This window comes from Canis lupus, chromosome 6 (assembly GCF_048164855.1).
Source record: "Canis lupus baileyi chromosome 6, mCanLup2.hap1, whole genome shotgun sequence".
Lineage (NCBI taxonomy): Eukaryota > Metazoa > Chordata > Mammalia > Carnivora > Canidae > Canis > Canis lupus.
The window spans coordinates 14163402-14184642 of NC_132843.1; the positions used below are offsets into that span (position 1 = coordinate 14163402).

Consider the following 21241-nt stretch of genomic DNA (forward strand, 5'->3'; position numbering starts at 1 on the left):
AGAGAAACTCTCCATTTCAAAAAAGAAAGGAAGAAAAAGAATATTCAATGAAAGAAGATATTTCTCTGAAGGAGAAGTTAGGAAATAAAATAGAAACTGCTTTGTATATCAGAGTTGGCAAAAGCAACTCCATACTGTTCTTCTCACTACAGTTTTTTACTTCTCCTTTTATGTCACTTACACAACTATGAATTAGGATATAACTGAAGTTCCTTCTAGAGAATTTGCTGCACAAGGCAGGGAACTGCTAAGTCACCCACACAGGTCTATACAGTAGCCGTGACCATGAGGCTCATCAGCTCCTTTACAGAAACCATGTTCTTGGACAGTTCCAGCTTGGAGGATGTTCTGGGTTGGGTTTTTTTTATCCTCAATCATGAAGTTTCAATGGCAGAAGCCAACTCTTAAGTTCAGTGGGTCATGTTTCCTTCAGAAGATTCCCTGAACTGGGAAAATCATACTCCGCTGTCCGGTCCAGCAGACATCCATCTTAAGGGAATTAGGATAAAGAGGAAGGACAGAAATCTGAATCTTTCTCAAGAACAATCTCCTTTAACTCAACATTCCTAGTCCTAGAATGTCTACCTTGCTGCTAAGCTCTGCTAAAGTAGCAGTGACAGCTGGATCAGCAGGCTTTCCAGATGTGCACAAATCACATGAGGTGGCTACTGTTAGAAGCCAGGGTAACAACCTGCCAGCAGATATTCTGTATTCTTGTAATGAAACCTGAAATAGTGCTCAAGGTAGAAATGTCTTTCTTGCATTCCAGGGGAGTACAGTTGGTACCCCCGGAAGTCCCAGGTACCACTGCAGGGGGCATGATTGCCTCTCAGGACCACAGTCAATCTGGGACAGACACTTGTGAGCACCAGGCAGGGGCTCTTTGCCATGCTCTTGTTTCTTGAGCTCAGAGCCTGGACCATGAGCTATGTCTCCTGTGGGAGGTAACCCTATTTAGGAAAAAGAAATACTAAATAAGAGGCAGAGTAGAATTATAGAGAAAGCATTCATTTTGGAATTAGATCACCTGGCCTGGTATCTCATTTAGTCATATACAAGCTATGTAACTCTGGGCAAGTTACTGAACATCACTGAGCCTCAGTTTCTTCATCCGGAAAATAGCAGTTGTAAGGATTAACAGCAGTGATGGTGCAGTGCACCTCTCAAAGAGTAGGCAGTAGGCACTCGATAAATTAGAGGCTGTTGCTATTACTGTTATTATTGGTGTGGTATGAAATCCAATCGTCAGGGAAGGCTTGGATCAGCAGGCTCTCATGTGCACATTGGGGTGGTGAGATTGGAGAGGACCCCAAAGGATGAATGGAATAATGACAAGGGAGAAGGAGGCTAATGGCCCAGGCCAAGGGATGGTACCAGAATGCTTTTATAGAAAAAGATATTGGGATGCCTGGGTGGCTCAGTGGTTGAGCTTCTGCCTTTGGCTCAGGACGTGATCCTGGGGTCTCAGGATCGAGTCCTGCATTGGGCTGCCCGTGGGGAGTCTGCTTCTTCCTCTGCCTGTGTCTCTCTCTCTGTGTCTCAATGAATGAATGAATGAATCTTTAAAAAAAAAAAAAAAAGGTACTAGTGTCAGCTTATCCTAGAGGATTAGGCCTTGGGTACTCAAAGAGGGTCAGCTCTTTAAGTGTGATATCCGAAGCAGTGGTAGTCTGGAGAAAAATTCTCTGTCAAGAAGAAGTTTCTAATAAAGGAGGAGCCCATGAGAAAACAGGGTGCTAGGAGCTCTTCTGTTTTACATTTGTCTTCAAGGGTAAGGGAGGATGACTCTGCCACTATTTTCCTGATTGACAACTTAATCTGGTTAAGAGATAAGAGTAAAAACCAACAAAAATGAGGTGTACTCTTACAGCAAGTGTTTGTTCTAGATGTCCCATCAGCCTCAGATTTTTATGCAACAGCAAGCTGCTGGCTTTGCAGCCCTGAAGTTTGCAGCTTTATACTCAGATCCTATTTTTAAATACAGACACGCATGCCTGAGTGCACGTAACCAGTTCATTAGCACTGTGGCCAGGGCAGATAGCTTTCTTGCTGCACCAAAGAGAAACCCAACAGGTTTTCGTTTTGCTTTTGACAAATATATTTATTCCCTTTACGCAAGCCTGAATTCTCTGCCCATGACAGTTCTGTGTTTTTTAAAACTAAAATGGAAGGAAAATTAGAGAGGGTAGAAAATGACTGCCTGTCAGCATATTTAGAAATTTCTTTGGCTTCCGGGGAAAAAAGGGCAGGACTTAAAATCCTGTGTGTGGTTTGAGGACAGACTGAGGCATGTGTTTTGATTTGAGGATCAAAACTGAATCTTAACTCATAAACATTTTATACTTTACTTTTCTTAAAGTTTAACTTTGCTGAAATGCAGATGAAACATTGTGTTCTTCAGAGTTTCTGGGGATTTACAGACATGCATGCCTATCTAACAATCCTAAGGTATAGATTATTATAACTATACCTCTCTTGTCTATATAGTTACTTAAAAAAAAAAAAAAGCAGTCAGTAGTTAGCTGGATGTTGTACTCCTTGCCAGTGCTGAGGCGTCAGCAGTCAGGGGAGGGGCTGGTTTCTCTGTCTGTATGACCTCTAGCTCAACCAGTTTTTCACAGGCCTCAGTAGCTACTCTCATCTATTTGAATAAATAGTGTAACAAGCAAATATGTGTTGAACACCTACTAAGTGCCACACACTAAGAGCTGGAGATAAAATTAAATGCAAATTTTCCTGCTTTAAAGGATCTAATAGTAAACAAGCCAGGACCACACAGTGAAGTGAGTCCTATAGCAGAGAAAGGACTGCCACGAGGATTCTGCAAGATGCACCGCAGCAAAGATTTCCCACAGAAAGTGATGAGCTGTGTCTTAAAAAAGCAAATAGGTCATAACTTGGTGAAGGGTCCGGGGAAGAACATTCTAGGTGGAAGAAGAACACATGGAAGGGCTTGGATGAGAAAGAGCATTCGGTGCAATGCGCACATTTCATTATAGGCACCCTCTAGAAGATTGAGGGAGAGCATGACAAACTTCTCTAAGGAAGGTGCTAGGAGCCACTGGGCTGGTTCACTTTGGGTCATACAGACACATGGGAGCATACTTCTGCTTCCTGATAGGAGCCAGGAGAATCTTCTCAGACAATCATGCATGGGTGGACCACTTGATAAATAAAAATAAACTGGCTCCATTACTTCATGATTAATATTCAAAATATATTCATGCTTCAAAAAATACATACAAAGACATTCTTTTCAAAAAGCCATTGATACCAAGACAGACTTCATCTCAAGCTGCTAGAGGTTGGATCTCACAGGAGTAACTTCTGGAGAAATATACTCTTAAAAGATATTTTAGAAATAAACTTGTATTCACAACCTTACTTAGAATTACTGCCTTCTAAGAACAAATATCAGATTTTATTTAACACTGTATCTGACTCTTTCCTTATGTGCAACCAGAAAAATGCTAAAAAAAAATTCTTCATGAATAATTGTTTGGAAACCCATGTAGGTATTTTCTTGGGAAATGATAAACTACCGATTCATTTGCCACTAAGGAGTAGTAGACTTTCCAGACCTTATGAAAGAGAGTGGCAAGCACTCTTGACTTTCTGTCCCTTCCACAAAGACTGTTTATAGAAGTAAGCTAGGTGTTCTTTACTACAGACTCTCCTTTGAGGCAACTGTGTACCACCTTCCAGGAATGGTAGGGACTCTGATGAGTGATAAAATTTTGTAAGTGATCACAGTGTTATATACCTCCATCTATGAAAATTACTTTAGAAAATAACAGATTGAGGGATCCCTGGGTGGTGCAGCAGTTTGGCGCCTGCCTTTGGCCCAGGGCGTGATCCTGGAGACCCTGGATCGAATCCCACGTCGGGCTCCCGGTGCATGGAGCCTGCTTCTCCCTCTGCCTGTGTCTCTGCCTCTCTCTCTCTCTCTCTCTCTCTCTCTCTGTGACTATCATAAAAAAAAAAAAAAGAAAATAACAGATTGAGGGCTTATACAATACATAAAAATAAAACTTAACTCCAGACAATGTCTAAAACATCCAAGGCAATACAGAATCATAGGAACAGTTAAAAGCATACAATTCTCAACCAAGTAACCTACAATTGAGTTTTGTGACAAGTAAGTTATTTTTCTAAAAGAATGGCTTTCTCCACATGTTTGAGTTCATTTATATTCTTTGTTTCAATCCATTTCCTTTGTTCTGTAATGAATTGGTCTTTTGTTGAAACAAAAGTAAAATATGAGCAGGTGTGTGTACTAATCCTTAATTTCCAAATCTTAGTTGTAGAAAAAATGGACAATGTTACAGGTGGCATGGAGACATCTCGCCAAACCTACGATGACAAGCTTACAGCAGTGGAAAGTGACCTGAAAAAATTAGGTAATCTGCAACAAAAATGAACCATTAAACCGAATCCTCTAATTGCATGTTAAATGACCACAGCTATTTAGAAGGATATCGCTATGAATTCACATTCACCCAGAAGGATGTTAAATTTTTGTGTTGTGTGTTGAGTCTTTCCTCATGATTTAAAGACTTCTACATTTTAAAGTCAAGGAGCAATTTTGGAGTTGAATTCTTCCCCCCAAAACCACTCTATGTGCCAATTAAAATCTGAAGACCAGTCCTGATCAAACAGGACCACTGATGCATAAAAGCTCTTTTATAAAATGGTCAGTAAGTTCCTATTGGAAATATTCTAAACTGCATAGAAGAGTTATAGAAATTAATTTTAAAAAATTAAAAGATTCCAGCTTATTTCTATCCTTTGATTTTGTTTTCACTTTTTAAGGAAGGAATTCATAGTGAATTTAATAAATAGTACGTTATTTCCTCTTGACACCCTGCCTAGTGCTCTAGAACTGGTAAAAATCCCCCTCCTTCTTTGAGAAAAGTGCTTACAAAGTTACCTTTCCCAATTTCCCAGGACCCGGTTTTAATAGATACGTAGGTTTTACTAATGCAGAGCACTCTGCAGATACCTCAAGTTTTATGTCTGAAATATACTGCATACTAGTTAAGTCTCTTTGGGATTCTTTGGCCTCACCTGAACATTTCTCTATACCACCAGTCTAAGTAACAAATATGTCTTATTCCAGGGGACCAAACTGGGAAGAAGGCTATGAGCACCAACTCAGAACTCTCTACCTTCAGATCAGACATACTGGATCTTCGCCAGCAGCTTCGTGAGATTACAGAGAAAACCAGCAAGAACAAAGATACTCTGGAGAAGCTACAGGCAAGTGGAGATGCACTGGTGGACAGGCAAAGTCAACTGAAAGAAACTTTGGAGAATAACTCTTTCCTCATCACCACTGTAAACAAGACCCTCCAGGCGTATAACGGCTATGTCACAAACCTGCAACAAGACACCAGCGTGCTGCAGGGCAACCTGCAGAGCCAAATGTACTCTCATAACGTGGTCATTATGAACCTCAACAACCTGAACCTGACCCAGGTGCAGCAGAGGAACCTCATCACTAATCTGCAGCGATCTGTGGATGACACGAGCCAGGCTATCCAGCGAATCAAGAATGATTTCCAAAATCTGCAACAGGTTTTCCTTCAAGCCAAGAAGGACACTGATTGGCTGAAGGAGAAAGTGCAAAGCTTACAGACGCTGGCTGCCAATAACTCTGCTTTGGCCAAAGCTAACAATGACACCCTGGAGGATATGAACAGCCAGCTCAATTCATTCACAGGTCAGATGGACAATATCACCACAGCCTCACAAGCCAACGAGCAGAACCTGAAAGACCTGCAGGACGTACACAAGGATGCGGAGAATAGAACAGCCATCAAGTTCAGCCAGTTGGAGGAACGCTTCCAGCTCTTTGAGACAGATATTGTGAACATCATTAGCAATATCAGTTACACAGCCCACTACCTGCGGACGCTGACCAGCAACCTGAATGAAGTCAGGACCACTTGCACAGATACACTGACCAAACACACAGATGATCTGACCTCCTTGAATAACACATTGGCCAACATCCGTTTGGATTCTGTTTCTCTCAGGATGCAACAAGATATGATGAGGTCAAGGTTAGACACTGAAGTAGCCAACTTATCAGTGATTATGGAAGAAATGAAGCTGGTTGACTCCAAGCATGGTCAGCTTATCAAGAACTTTACAATACTACAAGGTAAGTGAAAATTCTGAATTTATTCCTGTTAGTTCTTGATTGCTATATAACAAATTACCCTAGAAATTGGCAACTGAAAACCATAAACACTTGCTATCTCATGGTTTCTGTGGATCAAGAATTCAGGAGTGGCTTTGCTGGGTGATTCTGGCCCAGTATCTCTTGTAAGGTTGTGTAAGATATTGGCCAGGGCTGCAGTCATCTTGAAGCCTTAACTGGGGCTGTGGACCTGCTTCCAAGATGACTCATTCACATGGCTGTTGGCAAGAGGCTGAAGTTCCTTGAAATGTGAAATTGCTTGAGTGCTCTCACAATATGGCAGCTGGCTTACTCCAGACCAGGTGAGCCAAAAGAAAGCACAAGAAAAAGCCATGTGCCTTTTATGACCTAGCCTCAGAAGTCACATACCATCACTTCCACCATATTCCCATATTCTGTTCTTTAAAAAGAAGTCATTAAGTCGAACCCACACTCAAGGGTCAAAGAGATTAAGCTCCACATCTTGAAAGAGTTTTAACTATGAATTTGTGGACAGTGTTCAAAGACAGTTTGTTAAATATTTATTGAATTTGGACTTTCTCAATGCCTTGCTCTTTCAATGTCCTTATAAATCGGGCTCCTTTGAAAGCAAGATTAATTTGTGTAGGTCACAGAAATTCCTATTTCTAAGTGTCATGAGCAGTTGGATGGTTGGCCATCACAGTAACCATAAGGCCAGAGAGGAGGGAAAAAATGTGATTTGCATATAAAATCTGAGTTTTACTCTAATCCAAGTCATCCATGTAAATTGAGAATTCTTGACTCAAATTAAGTCTCCTCCTGAAGATTTGTGGCACCCATATATGAATAGTATTTTTCAGTCATAAACTATTTTCACAGGTTTTAAGTTGAAAGTACTATGTGAAAGATGCTGTGCTAAGCACTCTGGGGTATGCAGAGAAGCCCAGATGGTCTTTGCCCTCAGGTAGCTTAAATTGAGAGAATTTTAGAGTATCAGGAGACTTCCTATAAGCAAACTAATCCTGATTTTCAGAAAGAGGGTATAGATGTATAGACACACTGTGTACAGTGGGGAATTTGTCTTCTAGCCTGAGAAGTTGTTAAGAGGATAATTTGTGAGCTTTCAGGAAAGCAGAAATCATCAGAATGAAGAAGGCAGGTGAACCTAATCTTATTTCTGCACATTAACAGAGCTACTAGATTTTTAAATTAGGAGAATGAAAAATAGCATATCTGGATTTTACCAAGGCATTTGTCACTGATGCTGTTAAGAACAAGATGGAGAAAATAGGTCCTGGATTACAGCACAGTTAGGTGGATTTATTGGTTATATTGGTTTTCTATGCTGTGTAACAAATTACAAACTCTGCAGCTTAGGACAACACCCATTTCTTGTCTCATAGTATCTGTAGATCAGGTGTCTGGGCAAGGCTTGGGTCCTCTGCTCAAAGTCTTTACACCAGGGTACAGTGTCATCAAGGGGCTGAGGTTTCATCAGAGGATTGACTGGGGAAAGATCCATTTCTACCCTCTCTCAGGTGCTTGACAGAATTCATGTCCTTGCAAATGTGAGATTGAGGTTGCTGGTGTTTTTTGGGGTGAAGGGAGCTATTGGCCTAGAGAGCCTTGCCATGTGCCCATCTGATAGCACTGCAGCTTCTTCAAAGCCGGCAAGGGAGTCACTCACTCTAGTCTGCTGAGAAAGCGTTATGTAATGTAATCTTATCTAATGTAAGTCAGGGGGGTGACATGCCATCACCTTTGCCATGTTCTGTTGGCTAGAAGCAACTCACAGGTTCCACACTGAAGGGGAAGGGATGACACAAGGCGTGAGTCATTGGGAGCAACCCTAGGTTGTGTTTACCACAGAATGAGTATAAAGGATGGTAGTTGAGGAGCCCCTGTGAGGCTGGCAGCAGGTCTGGATGGCAGGCGACAGGGGCCTGTTCAACAGCTTTGTCAGTGATTAGCATGAGGATATGGATGACCTGATAATCCAATACTTTACTTGTGTGACATGAAACTATATATATACTAGCCCGTGGATGATAAATCACAACCCAGTATGACCCAGAGAAACTAGAATAATAAAGAGATGCCAGAAAAATGAAGGTAATAGGAAGTACACGTAAAATCCTGCTTATAGTTGGAAAAAACGAGACAAATGTTGATGGGAGAGTGTATGCATGAATGCATGGCGGTTTCAGTTGACTGTAAGCAAGTTATTATGTCTGTCAGTGAATCTAATGTGATCTTTGATTATATCAATAAAAATTTAATGTCCAAAATGAAGGACATACCAAGCCCATGCTGTTAACCCTGTCTATAATCGCTTAAAGTGCCTACCCCCTTTCCGGTCCTCAGTGCCCCTGAAGGAGTCTGTGAGGGTGGGGAGCTGGGTTTCATTCGAAGGGCGATAAGAGAGGTTTTAAGCACGGTGGTAACGTGACCTGATTTATATTTTTGAAAGGTCATTCTGGGTATGGGGACAGGGGTCCAATGAGGGGCTATGGGCCACTTGTGGGTGACTTGGAGATGAGAGAAAGGGTGTCCTCATTCAGGAGGAGCATTGCAGGCAGACTGCAGGGCAGCCCTGTCCGGCTTCCTGTAGCCCTGCTCGGCCGACGGGAGGAATCTGCAGGTGCAGCGGGCTGTGCTTACTCAGAGTTCACACCAACGTGTTCTTGACCCTGTTCGGTGCTCAGGAGTTTCCGACCCAAAGTGTCCTAAACCCAGAGGAGCAGCCACAAGGGACTATGTGGTAAGGGTGCTGGGTACAGGGGTGTGGATGCAAGGCCGGGGCCGGTGTATGCGGCTGGACGAGGCTGACAGGTGGATTGGCAGCGGAGGGGGAGCGAGACAGGAGCAGGCCATGTCCTCGGTTTTTAGCTTGAGCAGGTAGGTGGAGGGATGGACAGAGGACGTGCAGGAAGAGAGGCCCGTTCAGACGTATTAATTGGAACATGTCTCTTAGAAGGAGGTTTCTGACTCGCTGTTTCTAAAACCCCAGAGATCCTGGCTTCTGAATGGTATTTTCCTTTTCTCATTCGCCTTTCCATATTACTTTTATCCTTGGTCTTTTCATTACCGGCACTTTTTGTGAGTTGACCTTGGAAACTTCTCAAGTCAACCAGGCAGCCCCCTTTCTGTTCCGCGTGTTCGGCCTCCTCCAGAACAGTCAGAGCCTGGGGGCAGAGCTCCATTTCCCCGGTGCCCTTCTCCCCTGCCTTTCCTCTTTCCCTCCAAGCAGCTCTCCTCCCTGAGGATGAGGGAACCATGGGACAAAGCAGGATGGAGCAGGATTGGATGCACTTTGCATTATGCTGGCCTTGCCTCTGCAAGGATCAAAATGCTCTGATGCTTCCTGGGAAATCCTTTGGCCTCGCTCGTCGTGGGCCTTTGGGTTTACAGGGCAGCTCAGGCCCAGGATACGTGGCCTTTCTCCAAGTAGAAGCTGAAGTGACTGCTTGCACGAAGCTACATAATAACGTGGAAACAGACGTTGAACCCCATGGTGATTCCCAGCAACAGTTAGCTCTATATCCATAAACCAAAATAACCTTAAGAAAACCTTACTTTTTTGTTACAAATAATGTAAATATTTTTATGCTCATTATGTACATGGAGGACTTCATGCCTCATAAGACGCTCTTGGGTGGGAAGTTCACCCTGAGGTGTTCCTCCGTAAGCTGCAGAGAATGTAAGTTACACCCTCCTAGCACAATCAGAGGGTTCCCCTCCTCTGCTCTTCTCAGAGAGGCATCAGATTTAGTGGGTAAGAACAAGAGCTCTGGAATGGGACAGACCTGGACACAAACACCACGTTCCTCATCCGTGTCTACCATTTAGAGTTAGGTGAACTTAATGAGATAATGTAAATACAGCTCTTCGAGTGGTGCCAGCAGGCGGTTGGCTAATAATATTCATACCCAAGTGTAAGTTCAGTGCCTACCCAAGATTTCCCCTCTGCTGCAGCCCCAGCCACTACACCACAGTGAAAAACAGCAGCTTCATATGCCCAAGGAATAAAATTGTACAGAAGGGGGTCAGCGTGGATTTGGGTCTACAAGTACTTCCTGCTGGCAGCCTGCTGTGAGCCCTGGAGGGGAATGAGACTCGGATGCTGCTGACAGCTAGCTTCAACTCCTTTTTCAGTCCATTGTCTGCAATATGCCAGTCCTGCTGCTGAGCATGTGGCTGAATTGTCTGCTTTCACTGTTACATCTCTTCAAGGTCGGAATTACCAGCATTCCCCATTTGCAGGGATGGGAACCGTGGCACAGAGAGCCTGAGTAACTTACCCAAGGTCAAGGGGCTAGTAAATGTCAGACAGTGCTAAACTGGGATCTTTCTAGTTCCCAAAACCATGCTTCCACATGACACCCTGCTGCTGTGTGATGATAAAAGAGAACAGATGGCCTGTTTGGGAGGTTGAAATGTGGGAGAGTTTATTTTCAGGAGAACAACCCATAGAGGTTTCAGTAAGAGATCGACATTTGAGCTGGATCTTGACAGACACCTAGGAAGGCTGAAAGGATCAGGGCCGAGGCCTCAGTTTCTCTCATTGCCAACCCTACCCACTCTTGCCATGCTTCCTCAAATAAGTCTGCTCATCTGAGGACCCTTGAGAGCAGGCATTTGAAGGCATAGAAGCAAAGTGTGGCTAGTTGGTAAGAAGTGGTGGTTTAAATATACCCTGTGGACAAGGGTATATTTGTGGAGGAGGAGCTTCTGTGGCAGAAGCTTCCAGAAGGTAGTCTTAAACATGAGGTCAATAATCAAATTATTTTTCAAAATGATTGAATAATATCTTTAAATTTCCTTGGTGAAACAAGTGCTTTTAAAGTACCTCAGTGAAACAGAATGACTTTTTCATAATGTAGGTGTTTAAGAAATGTTTGGTTAGTTTGGGAGATTTTTTAAATGAGAAGCAAAAATGTCTCCGATTATATTTCTAGTTTTCTCTATCTTCCAACCTTACCACTTGAGGTTCTAAAATCAAGTCTCCAAAATTTTGGATGGCAGTAAGAATTAAAGTTTTCTCTACTTTCTGTTTTGTTGGCAAACAAATTGGAAAATTAAGGGGAGGACACAAGGCTGGGCCCTCCCCAAGGCCTGCAGTTTGGTTTCCAAAGCAGAAACAGCACAGTGACTTTAAAGTCAGCTGTGCTCTTTACACTGCTTGTTAGAGGATTCAGGTGTTTTAGGCTCCCTGTTCTGGAAGGTGGGGGACACAGGGAGGTGGTTTTGCTGGCAGTGAAACACAGGCTGCTTACAGTCCTGGTTTAAGTCATATTTAGACATTTCTGGAGGTTGTGATGGCTTGACCAGCACTGTGGGTATCCTGGCATTTTCAGAACCTAGAGCCAGGGAGCCACTAGCTTGGCCGTGAAAGCAGCTCTCAGATTTGCTTCTGAATGGGCCATCACATGTGCCTCCACATGTAGCATGACCACATTCTCAACTCTGAAGACAAGTTGCTACTGCACAAGCTTGTAACTACTCTCGTGTCATTTATCTGTTTGGTTTTAAGATACTAGGGGTGGCATGTCTTCATTTTATTTTCACTTCAGCAGCTGCCCAATGAAAGAGTCAAGTAAGACCTAAAAGTCTGTGGGATCCCTGGGTGGCGCAGCGGTTTGGTGCCTGCCTTTGGCCCAGGGAGCGATCCTGGAGACCCGGGATTGAATCCCACGTCGGGCTCCCCGTGCATGGAGCCTGCTTCTCCCTCTGCCTGTGTCTCTGCCTCTCTCTTTCTCTCTCTCTGTGTGACTATCATAAATTTAAAAAAAAAAATTAAAAAAAAGACCTAAAAGTCTGTGATCATCCAGATGCTAATAAGCAATGCTTGAGTCCCAAGTCCTAGAGGAAGATATACCCCTGGCATTAATAATCTATTTTTTATGGGTGTCCAGTACTGGCTTTTAAAGTGGTTTTAGCTTTTTTTCCTCAGTAATTTTTAAAAAGAAGTAAGTAGGAAATTTCTAAGTCTTAATGAGCAAAGTATGGTCTTACTAAGTACTTACGTATCCGAATGACTCCTCTTACACATGGGACACATAGAGTACATTTTTATTTAGCCCAGCATTGGCAGGCCAGCTTCCTGCTCTAGCACTGTGATGGTTTTCCCAAGGCCGAGGCAGCAATGGATGAAGAAATCAAGAACACTGTGCTTGCCAGGAGTTTATCCACAGTCATGGAGTATTAAACTTTATCTTATTTAAGAGAGAAATAACTTGTAATGGATGTTGTGCTTCATGTAAAAAAATCAGTTTTTATGCTCATCCTGCTGGAAAATACATCACAAGTAAGATTTTTGACCTTTATCAAGGCAAAAACTTGCATCTTCTCTTGATACCTTTCCCTTTCCTTCCCAAGATCTGGAAGTTAGCACCTCCTGATATTTTGCAGTGACTGTGGGATCCATGTTTGGTGCTGTTCTTAAAATAAGTCACAATTTCTATGTGGAGTGAATGGAGACATTTGAGAAGCACTTCAGTTCAGAGGGAGATAGCTGAATACCATAAACCACCAGCCCCAGAAAGATAGAAGATTAATGAAAAGCTATCATCCTAGGTAAGGGAAGTCTTGGATTCATATCAGGAGAGGAAGAGAGATTTGTGTGTCTCTGGAGTTCTGTAGGAAACCAGAGGAAGGTGGGACGCCCAAATGGCTCAGTGGTTGAGCATCTGCCTTCGGCTCAGGGCGTAATCCCAGAGTCCTGGGATCGAGTCCGTATAGGTCTCCCTGCATGGAGCCTGCTCCTCCCTCTGCCTGTGTCTCTGCCTCTCTTTCTCTCTCTCTCTCTCATTAATAAATAAATTAAATCGAAAGAAAGAAAAGAAAGAAAGAAGAAAGAAAGAAAGAAAGAAAGAAAGAAAGAAAGAAAGAAAGAAAGAAAGAAAGAAAGAAAGAAAGAAAAGAAAAGAAAAGAAACCATAAGAAGGTGTTCTGGAAGAAATAGAACTCTCTGTCACATTGGTCTGTCACATCAGGAAGACAAGCACCTAAACAGTCAGTATTCCATGGGCACAGGTAAACTCCTTTCCCATGACCTGCAATTACATACCAAATCCAGTTGGGAGCAATTGAGAAATATTGATTATTGGCAAAACCCCTTAAAGAGAATAAGGATAAAGAATCTCTAAAGCACTTGAATTTCCCGACAGACCTTCTTCATTATTTGGATTTCTTAAGGCTAACCATAGAACATAAAACAGAAATAGGTGAGAAGAAAAGCTACTTTTATTTTTGCTGCTATTCTAACTAAATTAGAATTTAGTGGTGGCAGTTTTGGCCTCTGTTGTCAGTATTGTTCCACTAATGCTACATCCATTATGGAGGAATGCATACGCCACCTTCCTCCCTTTTTATCTCTAGGACACTGCTCCTCAATGACACAAAAAAACTAAGATACTTTTTTACAGGAGATAGATTTAGCAGTGAAAATCCGCCTTCCCTATCTTTACTAACACATTTAATGAGCTTCCCCAGTTTAAAAAGAAAAACAAAACCAAAAACCTCTGATTGCAAATGAAGAGACCACTGGATCAATTCTTAAATGTGAGTAGTCAAGAAAGAAAGATCTCCCCAGGATCATTCCATAGCTGCAACTAGGGTCATCTTGATACATAGATTGAGTGGAGCTGTACTTCTTAGAATAAAGTGAGGGACACCAACCAGGCCACTGTTCCTCGGAAATGTCTCCCTTCTGGTCTCTCCTGGAGCCCAAAATGTTGGCATTAATGCACTAAGTCTTTGGATCTGCAACACACATTGATTTGATAAACACTGAATAAAGACAATTGCACCAGATACTGCTAGCTGCTCATTGGGGAAGTGCCCTCAAAGAATAAACAGTTACTAAAAGATTAGAGAAAGGAAAAACTTCCACCTGGGAGGTTTGCCTGGTAGGTGGACCAGAGTTTTCCAGATGGATATGGGGAGGAAATTCTAAGAGAAGAGATCTGCAGAAGCAGAGAGGAGGTTGGATTAAATACATGCTAGACCAGGTCATGAAAGCCTTGATTTAATACTGATAACCAAGTAGTGGGGGCTGGATATTCTAGAGCCAGTGGAGATCAGAGTGATGGGTAAGGAAGACATATGTGGGAAGGTTGCAGAATGGAATGAATGGAGAGGAATCAAAGGTAGGAAGAGCAGTTAAGAGGTTATTGTAAAAATCTATCAAGACAACACCCACACTGGGTCATGATGAGTGATAGAAGGAAGAGATGATTGTGATGATGTGGTGAAGGGCATAACAATAAAGAGGGTAAGATCAGTTTTAGACATGCCAGGGTGCAAGTGCTGGCAGGACATTCCAGAGAAAATGGACCATCCAACTATGAGATGGAGAGAAGGACCAGGAGATCTGATGATAGGGAAGAGCCAGGAGTTGGGGGGCCGAAGTCAGTGAGTTGGGTTCAAAGAGAAAATTCTTCATCACAAAGTCTTCTCAAGTCTCTCACTTATGGAACAGATAACCCTAGAAAGGACATGTTGAGACTAGTCCTAACTATTAGCATCAACTCTTGAATAGCTGAGTAGAAGGTCTGCCAATAAATCCAAGGGTGACACCATGGGTAGTCTTAAATAAGGAAAGCCGAGTCTAGAGCCAAGGGTCTTGCTAAGGGAGAACAGAGATGAGTGGGCTAGTGGGGTCCATGGATAGTGTGAAGGTACAGTGGACATCTAGCAAGGCCTAGAATGGGGGATTGCAGCAGAGAGATCTCCCGATTGAGGCAGGAAGGCCTGCTTCACTGTTCTGTCCTGACTAGCTGGTGGGGGAGGAGTGGGGCAAGGGGAAGAAGAAAAACACAGGATGAGAGGCCCACCTACACTTATCTCCCCAGCACTTCTGCCCACCCCAGCCTGAAAGGCTTTCCATTCTTTGGAAAGAACGAATATGGATCTCTTTCACTTACTCATGTAGGACAGTGGGATTTCAGAGACTTAAAAATTCTGGAGAATAGAATATTTGAGAACAGTGTCCTAGGTATAGTCATTTCAGCATAAGAACACCAGAGTTCCTGTCCCAGCTCCACCAACTAGACTATGACTGTCAATGTCTCATTCTCCTGGGTAGATCTGTCTTGAGGAGCTGGTGTTGAAGCAGCTTGGCATCTCTGGCTCTACATGTCCCCAAATGTACTCTGGGAATAAAATGTTACAGATGAGGGTCAGGTGACATAATGTAAGTGAAAGTACCTCGAGAACTTGTTCATTCTATAAATGAGTTGATGGTGTATTTGTGTGCAGTTCCCTGTTGCCCCTGAGAACTTACATCCCAGGTTATGTGGGCTTCTCTAGGATGATAAGGGGTGAGCAGATATCTGCCTTCTTCCTTTGGGAATAAAACAGTGTCATTTTTTTTCTTACCTGCACAATTGATGATCACCAATTTTTTTCTCTCGCCCACCTTCCTGTTTGCATTATTAGACTACAAACTGGGGGAAATGACCCTCTTCTCAGCCCAGCCTGTAGAGCTCTTTCCCTCAAAGACCCTCTGAGCTGGTCCACAGGTGAGGGAGGCTCAGCCCCAAGGATGGCAGCATCCCCACAGCACCATGGGGGAGACAGGAGGGCCAGAGTGATGTGACAGAGAAGAGGCCACACTTGGTGGGGCAAAGGAATCTAGGAATCAGCAGGATGGTGCCTCTCAACAGTTGATGGCATTTTCATTCAAATTTTTATCCCACAGCTTCTTGTCCAGTGCTTGCCACATAACAGGTTGTTAATAAGTATTTGTCAAATTAATGAAAAGAGGAAGCAAGTAGGAGGGAATCCCCCAACCCAGCCTGCACGGTTTTTCTGCTGGGATGGTTCCAGAGGACTAGGGAGCCCAAGTTAATGGTGTAAGACACTGCTACGGTGCCGGCGTGAGGAGGTGTCTCCCCCTGAAACATCAGTGGCTACCAGAGGGTTGTGTGCCATTCAGATATATTCTAAATGCTTGGAGCAGAAAGGGTAAGCTCAGTAAAGAAACCTTTTTGTCTAAAAAAAAAAAAATACTGTCAACAATAGTATGGTGAAAGAAGCAGCATTCCTTAATGTATATATTTTGTATGTCTAGAATTTTTTTTTTATTGGAGATTCTATAAGAAGATAAATTCTTTACTGCCATTCACAATGGATTTCACATTCATGCCATTTACATTTTCTTATATTTTAGGTCCTCCTGGCCCCAGGGGTCCAAAAGGTGACAGAGGACAGCAGGGACCACCTGGTCCCACTGGCAACAAAGGACAGAAAGGAGAGAAGGGGGAGCCTGGTCCTCCTGGCCCGGCTGGAGAGAGGGGCCCAATTGGGCCAGTCGGCCCCCCCGGAGAACGTGGCGGCAAAGGCTCCAAAGGCTTGCAGGGCCCCAAAGGCTCCCGTGGATCCCCTGGGAAGCCCGGGCCCCAGGGCCCCAGTGGAGACCCAGGGCCCCCCGGGCCCCCCGGCAAGGACGGCCTCCCCGGCCCTCAGGGCCCTCCTGGCTTCCAGGGACTGCAGGGCACCGTGGGAGAGCCAGGAGTGCCTGGACCACGGGGGCTGCCAGGCCTGCCTGGGGTGCCGGGCATGCCGGGCCCAAAGGGACCCCCTGGGCCCCCAGGCCCCTCAGGCCCCTCAGGGGCAGCGATGCCCCTGGCCCTGCAGGACGAGCCGACCTCTGCACCCGAGGCCAACGGTAAGCAAGAGACTTCCCTCACCCCTGGGGTCAGGGGCATTGTGTGCGCCCGTGGCCAGCCACCCACAGCCCCCCCACAGCCCCCGCCCCACTTTACTTGGCGTTGAAGGCACCATGTGGGCAGGCACGTGGCCCTGCCGCTCACAGGCTGCTGTGCCAGGCGGTGTCACTCAGGCACACGTGTTTCTCTCTAAACGCCATCACGCTCCCCAGCACTTGTTTATTTAGCTAAGTCAGGCCCTTGGGGACAGATGCATCCCCAGACATGTCCTTCATGAAAGTCTAAGACCGGCTACCCCCAACCAGTCTTGTCCTCATTTTATGCCCTTCACCGGGGGATAAAGGCCCCTCTGTAACCATGTAGATGGAACTTTCTGTTACTAAAGCCCAGATTTCATTGTTTTTGAGAGTCTTAACAGTGCCTCTATTTTTTTTTTATAATTACTAAATTCGATTATTAAATTTTAATGACTTGAAAAACCCTCAGTGTTTGGTTAGCAACCAAGCCTATTTTTCTCTCCTTTGACTCACACCCAATTCCACTTGATTTCCTGAAGCACGACTCTGGTCATCTCCATTATCCCACAAGCTCAATTTGGGTTCTGGGTTCTCCCATCCAGTCATTGATTGGTTCCAGATGACTCCAGGCTGATGTGGAACATCTGTATCTGCTCTGCCTTTGGTGGTTGTTTCTGTTAACTTCTGTCATTGTTAAAGACTAATCCAGACACAGGGGAACTGAGGCCCAGCGCCACTAATTTTCCAGGCTGTGTAGTTTTAACTACTGTGGGCTCTGCAGCCTGCCCCCCAGACTCACCACGCTGGCTCCCAGTGCGTCCGTCACGGGCAGTTGCAGGCTCACACACGGACACGGGAAGTGCCCCTGGCCTTCGAGGGAGCAAGGCCAAAGCCATGGCCTCTTAAACAGAATAACTGAAGAAAAGCATAGGGCTTCATGTGTGCGTTTGTCTTTTAATTCATATTTGAAGCATTTGCATCCCTAGGCTGCCCGCCTCACTGGAAGAACTTCACAGACAAATGCTACTATTTTTCGGTGGAGAAGGAAATTTTTGAGGATGCAAAACTTTTCTGTGAAGACAAGTCTTCACATCTCGTTTTCATCAACACCAGAGAGGAACAGGTATGTCTGCAGCATGCTTGGAGAAAACTATAATTTAAGGATAGTTTACATCTGGAAATTGCCTGCTTACAAGGGATTCAAAAATATCAAAAATCCATAGTCACAAAACACAGAAGGCCAAACACAAAACACATTATGGAGATTTGGGCTTTATCCAGTGACAAGCATTCATGGCACGGGAATTATGTCCTCTTGCTTCCACCTGGAAGATACCCCTTTTATTAAGGCCGGAGATATGTGGCTCCTCCCTGTGGCTGTTGAAAGAGCCAGAATGCAGAAGAGAAGCCTGCTGGCTGGAACCAAACACCTAGAAAGAAAAGCAAAGGGGCATGAGCACTGTAGGAGTTAGTGCAAGGGACCAGATATGTGGCCTCAGCAGTCAGGAAGAGCAAAGAAGGCTATGGTGCAGAGCTCACACGTGCTAACACCAGTGACCACTCCCTATGTCCCTACCATGTGCCAGCACTGTACAAGGCATATCTCCTTTCACCTCACAGCCACCCTAGAACATGTGGATATTACCATCCCCCTTTTACAGATAAGAAGACTGAGCCGCCCACAAGGTTTAATGGCTTTATTCATAGGGTGACATCATAGGGTGATGAGTAAGCTGAGACTGAGACTAAGCTCCCTCTAGCAACAATGCTCTTTGGTGCCACACTGTTCCAGCAGTTTTCTTCCTTTTCCCTAAGTATCTTCAGCAGATGCAGCAGCCCTGAAAACAGATGTTTCCTGCAGTAACTGACTGGGAATGAGCATCCAGTCAGGTGTCCAGACTTTAGAATATGGAGACTTGGGTCCAGTCTTAGCTCAGCCACTTACTGTCTTGGTTGCTGTGACATGCCGGGCATGAGACCTGGCCAGAAGAAGAGCTCGATAATGACACAGCTGTTAGCATTATTAGAACATTGGAGCAATGAGTGATAGAAAGGTGGAATTCATTGAGTTGTCTGGGTGATTTAGAAGAGGAAACACATCCTTTAAATTTCCCCTACAAACTTATAGAAGGAAAAAGTGTCAAAGCCCCAAAATGCTGCAAAACAAAACAGGTGCAGTAAAAAAATAAAAAAAAAAAAAAAGCAGAAGCATGTGGGTGCTCTAACATACATACTCCCTTCAATGTCCTTTTTCCCTCCAAATGTTGCAGGGGACGGAGGATTTCTCCCAGGTATCTATTCCTCCAAAATAATAACATACTGTCACTGATTTATTTTCCAGCAATGGATAAAAAAGCAGATGGTAGGGAGAGAGAGCCACTGGATAGGCCTCACAGACTCGGAGCATGAAAACGAATGGAAGTGGCTGGATGGGACGTCTCCAGAGTATAAGTGAGTGTTCAGAGCCTTCCAGGCTGTTCTCTGTTTTTCACCCCTTGCCTGACCCCTTGCAATCTCTTCCTTAACCACCTTATGTCCAAATGCCCCTCACACTGAGGCTTCTGGTATCCATTGTATATTTCCATGTGTGGTAGAGAATCAATATGCTATAAAATAGGGTTTTTTTTCTCCTTTTCATGAAGTGAATTTTTTCATTTCTATGGAAAAAAATCAAAGTCTCATAAAATCTCACAGTATGGTACTTGAGGTGAGGTGTTCTCTTTAAACACTGCTGTGAAGGGTAAGACTCCTTCAGGCAGGATCAGAGCTTGCTCCAGCCGTGTTTCTGATGAGGGCTCACAGCTTCCTTTGGGAAACCCCATCAGTGGCCCTGACCCCAGCTGGGCTTCTGGCCAAAGTGTGATTATGAACTACAAGCTTATGACAGAAATCAGGAACAAAGGTTTGTGTGGGATAATCATCTCCTAAGTGTTTGAAAAGCCCTTGTAAGTCTGGTGTGACCTGAGTCCCATAAAGGCAGCAACACAGAATGGAAGCCTTGTATGAGACCTGCTCAGGCTCCCAGGCTCATGGAAGCTTCTGAGCCCCAAAGTCAACTCCAGGGCTGTCATGTCCGCTCCTTCCTTAATACTACCGAAGGGTCAGAAGATGGCCGAACTGTATCAATTTGACTTTCACATCTTCCAACTTCTGCTTTGCCTCCAATGGATGCAAATATATGCAGCAAACTGCACCACATGGCACAGAATTTATGAAAACTCACCCCCGAAGAATCACCCTTCCCTTTGCTGGAGAAGAGGAAGCAGACCCTGCAGAGGCTCAAGCAGGCTTGGTGGTCATGACACCCGGGGAGGAGACAGTGAAGTGTTTCAGGGCTAAGACAGTGTCGGAGGTATTGAGTAAGGGCCTGGAGCAGTCAAGGAAGGGGAGCAGGGGCCAGAGGTGGTGGAGAAGCCAGTCAGAGTTCTGTGGGGGTTCCTGGGTAGCTCAGTCAGTTAAGCCTCAGACTCTTGATTTCAGCTCAGGCCATGATCTTAGGGTGGAAAGATGGAGCCCCAAGCCCAGCTCTGCAAGCAGCGGGGAGTCTGCATGAGATTCTCTTTCCCTCTATCTCTCCTGCCCTGCTCACTTGCATACTCTCTAAAAAATAAATAAATCTTTTTTTTAAGAAGCTTCTGTGTGCATGTGCTTGGGCACAGGTAGACAAACAGGCTGGTTTGTACTTTTTTTTAAGATTTTATTTATTTATTTGAGAGAGAGAATGCAAGAGACAGAGGATGAGCTGAAGGAGAGGGGCAACAGGAGAGGAACAGACTCCACACTGAGTAGGGAGCCCGATGCGGGAGTCAATCCCAGGACCCTGAGATCATGAGCTGAGCTGAAGGCAGACACTTCACCAACTGAACCACCCAGGCACCCCTGCTTTTAAATCTTCTATTTGACCAGCAGGATTAGAGGGTATAGGCCAAAACTAGAATAAGGCCATCTCTACCAGTGACCAAACATCAAGATGGAACATGAGGTTTCAAGTCTGCTGCTACTAAGGCGAGCCTCACAGTGCCCCCAGGGCAAATGGCTATGTGCCTCCTGGCCCAACACATTTCCTGTCTGCATCCTCCGCACCTGTCCTTGGGGAGATGAAGCTACACCACACCCTGGCATTCGGGGGTTTGGCGGACAGCCCCAGGAGAGCGCCCAGCATGGCAGAGATATACCTTAAGAGACTCAAAACAGTTGGGAGGGTTGGCAGTGTTCAGAGCCTTCCAGGCTGTTCTTCTGTTCTCAGACAGAAGGCAGAAGTTATTAAAGGATAAATGTAAATCTTGTCTTAGACAAGAGTGCCAGAATCTTTTTTTTTAAGGGCGTTGAGGGTAGGCAAGCTTAAAGAAAACATCAGCCTCTTCACTTTCCTCACAGCCCTAAGT

At 44.5% G+C, this 21241-nt stretch overlaps 1 protein-coding gene and 1 long non-coding RNA gene across 2 annotated transcripts in view; one reads left to right on the forward strand and one right to left on the reverse strand.

Moving 5' to 3' along the window:
* The window catches only part of COLEC12 (collectin subfamily member 12), a 180707-nt gene that overhangs the window by 142493 nt on the left and 16973 nt on the right, over positions 1–21241 (forward strand). The window contains exons 4-8 of the mRNA XM_072828975.1: positions 4302–4400; positions 5120–6166; positions 16341–16838; positions 17843–17979; positions 19198–19307. Of these exons, the coding sequence (XP_072685076.1) occupies positions 4302–4400; positions 5120–6166; positions 16341–16838; positions 17843–17979; positions 19198–19307 (1891 nt within the window). The remainder of the gene's footprint in view (positions 1–4301; positions 4401–5119; positions 6167–16340; positions 16839–17842; positions 17980–19197; positions 19308–21241) is intronic.
* Positions 17288–21241, reverse strand: part of LOC140635036 (uncharacterized) — a 77979-nt gene continuing 74025 nt past the window's right edge. Inside the window, exon 3 of the long non-coding RNA XR_012032380.1 lies at positions 17288–18286. This is a non-coding gene — a long non-coding RNA (uncharacterized lncRNA). The remainder of the gene's footprint in view (positions 18287–21241) is intronic.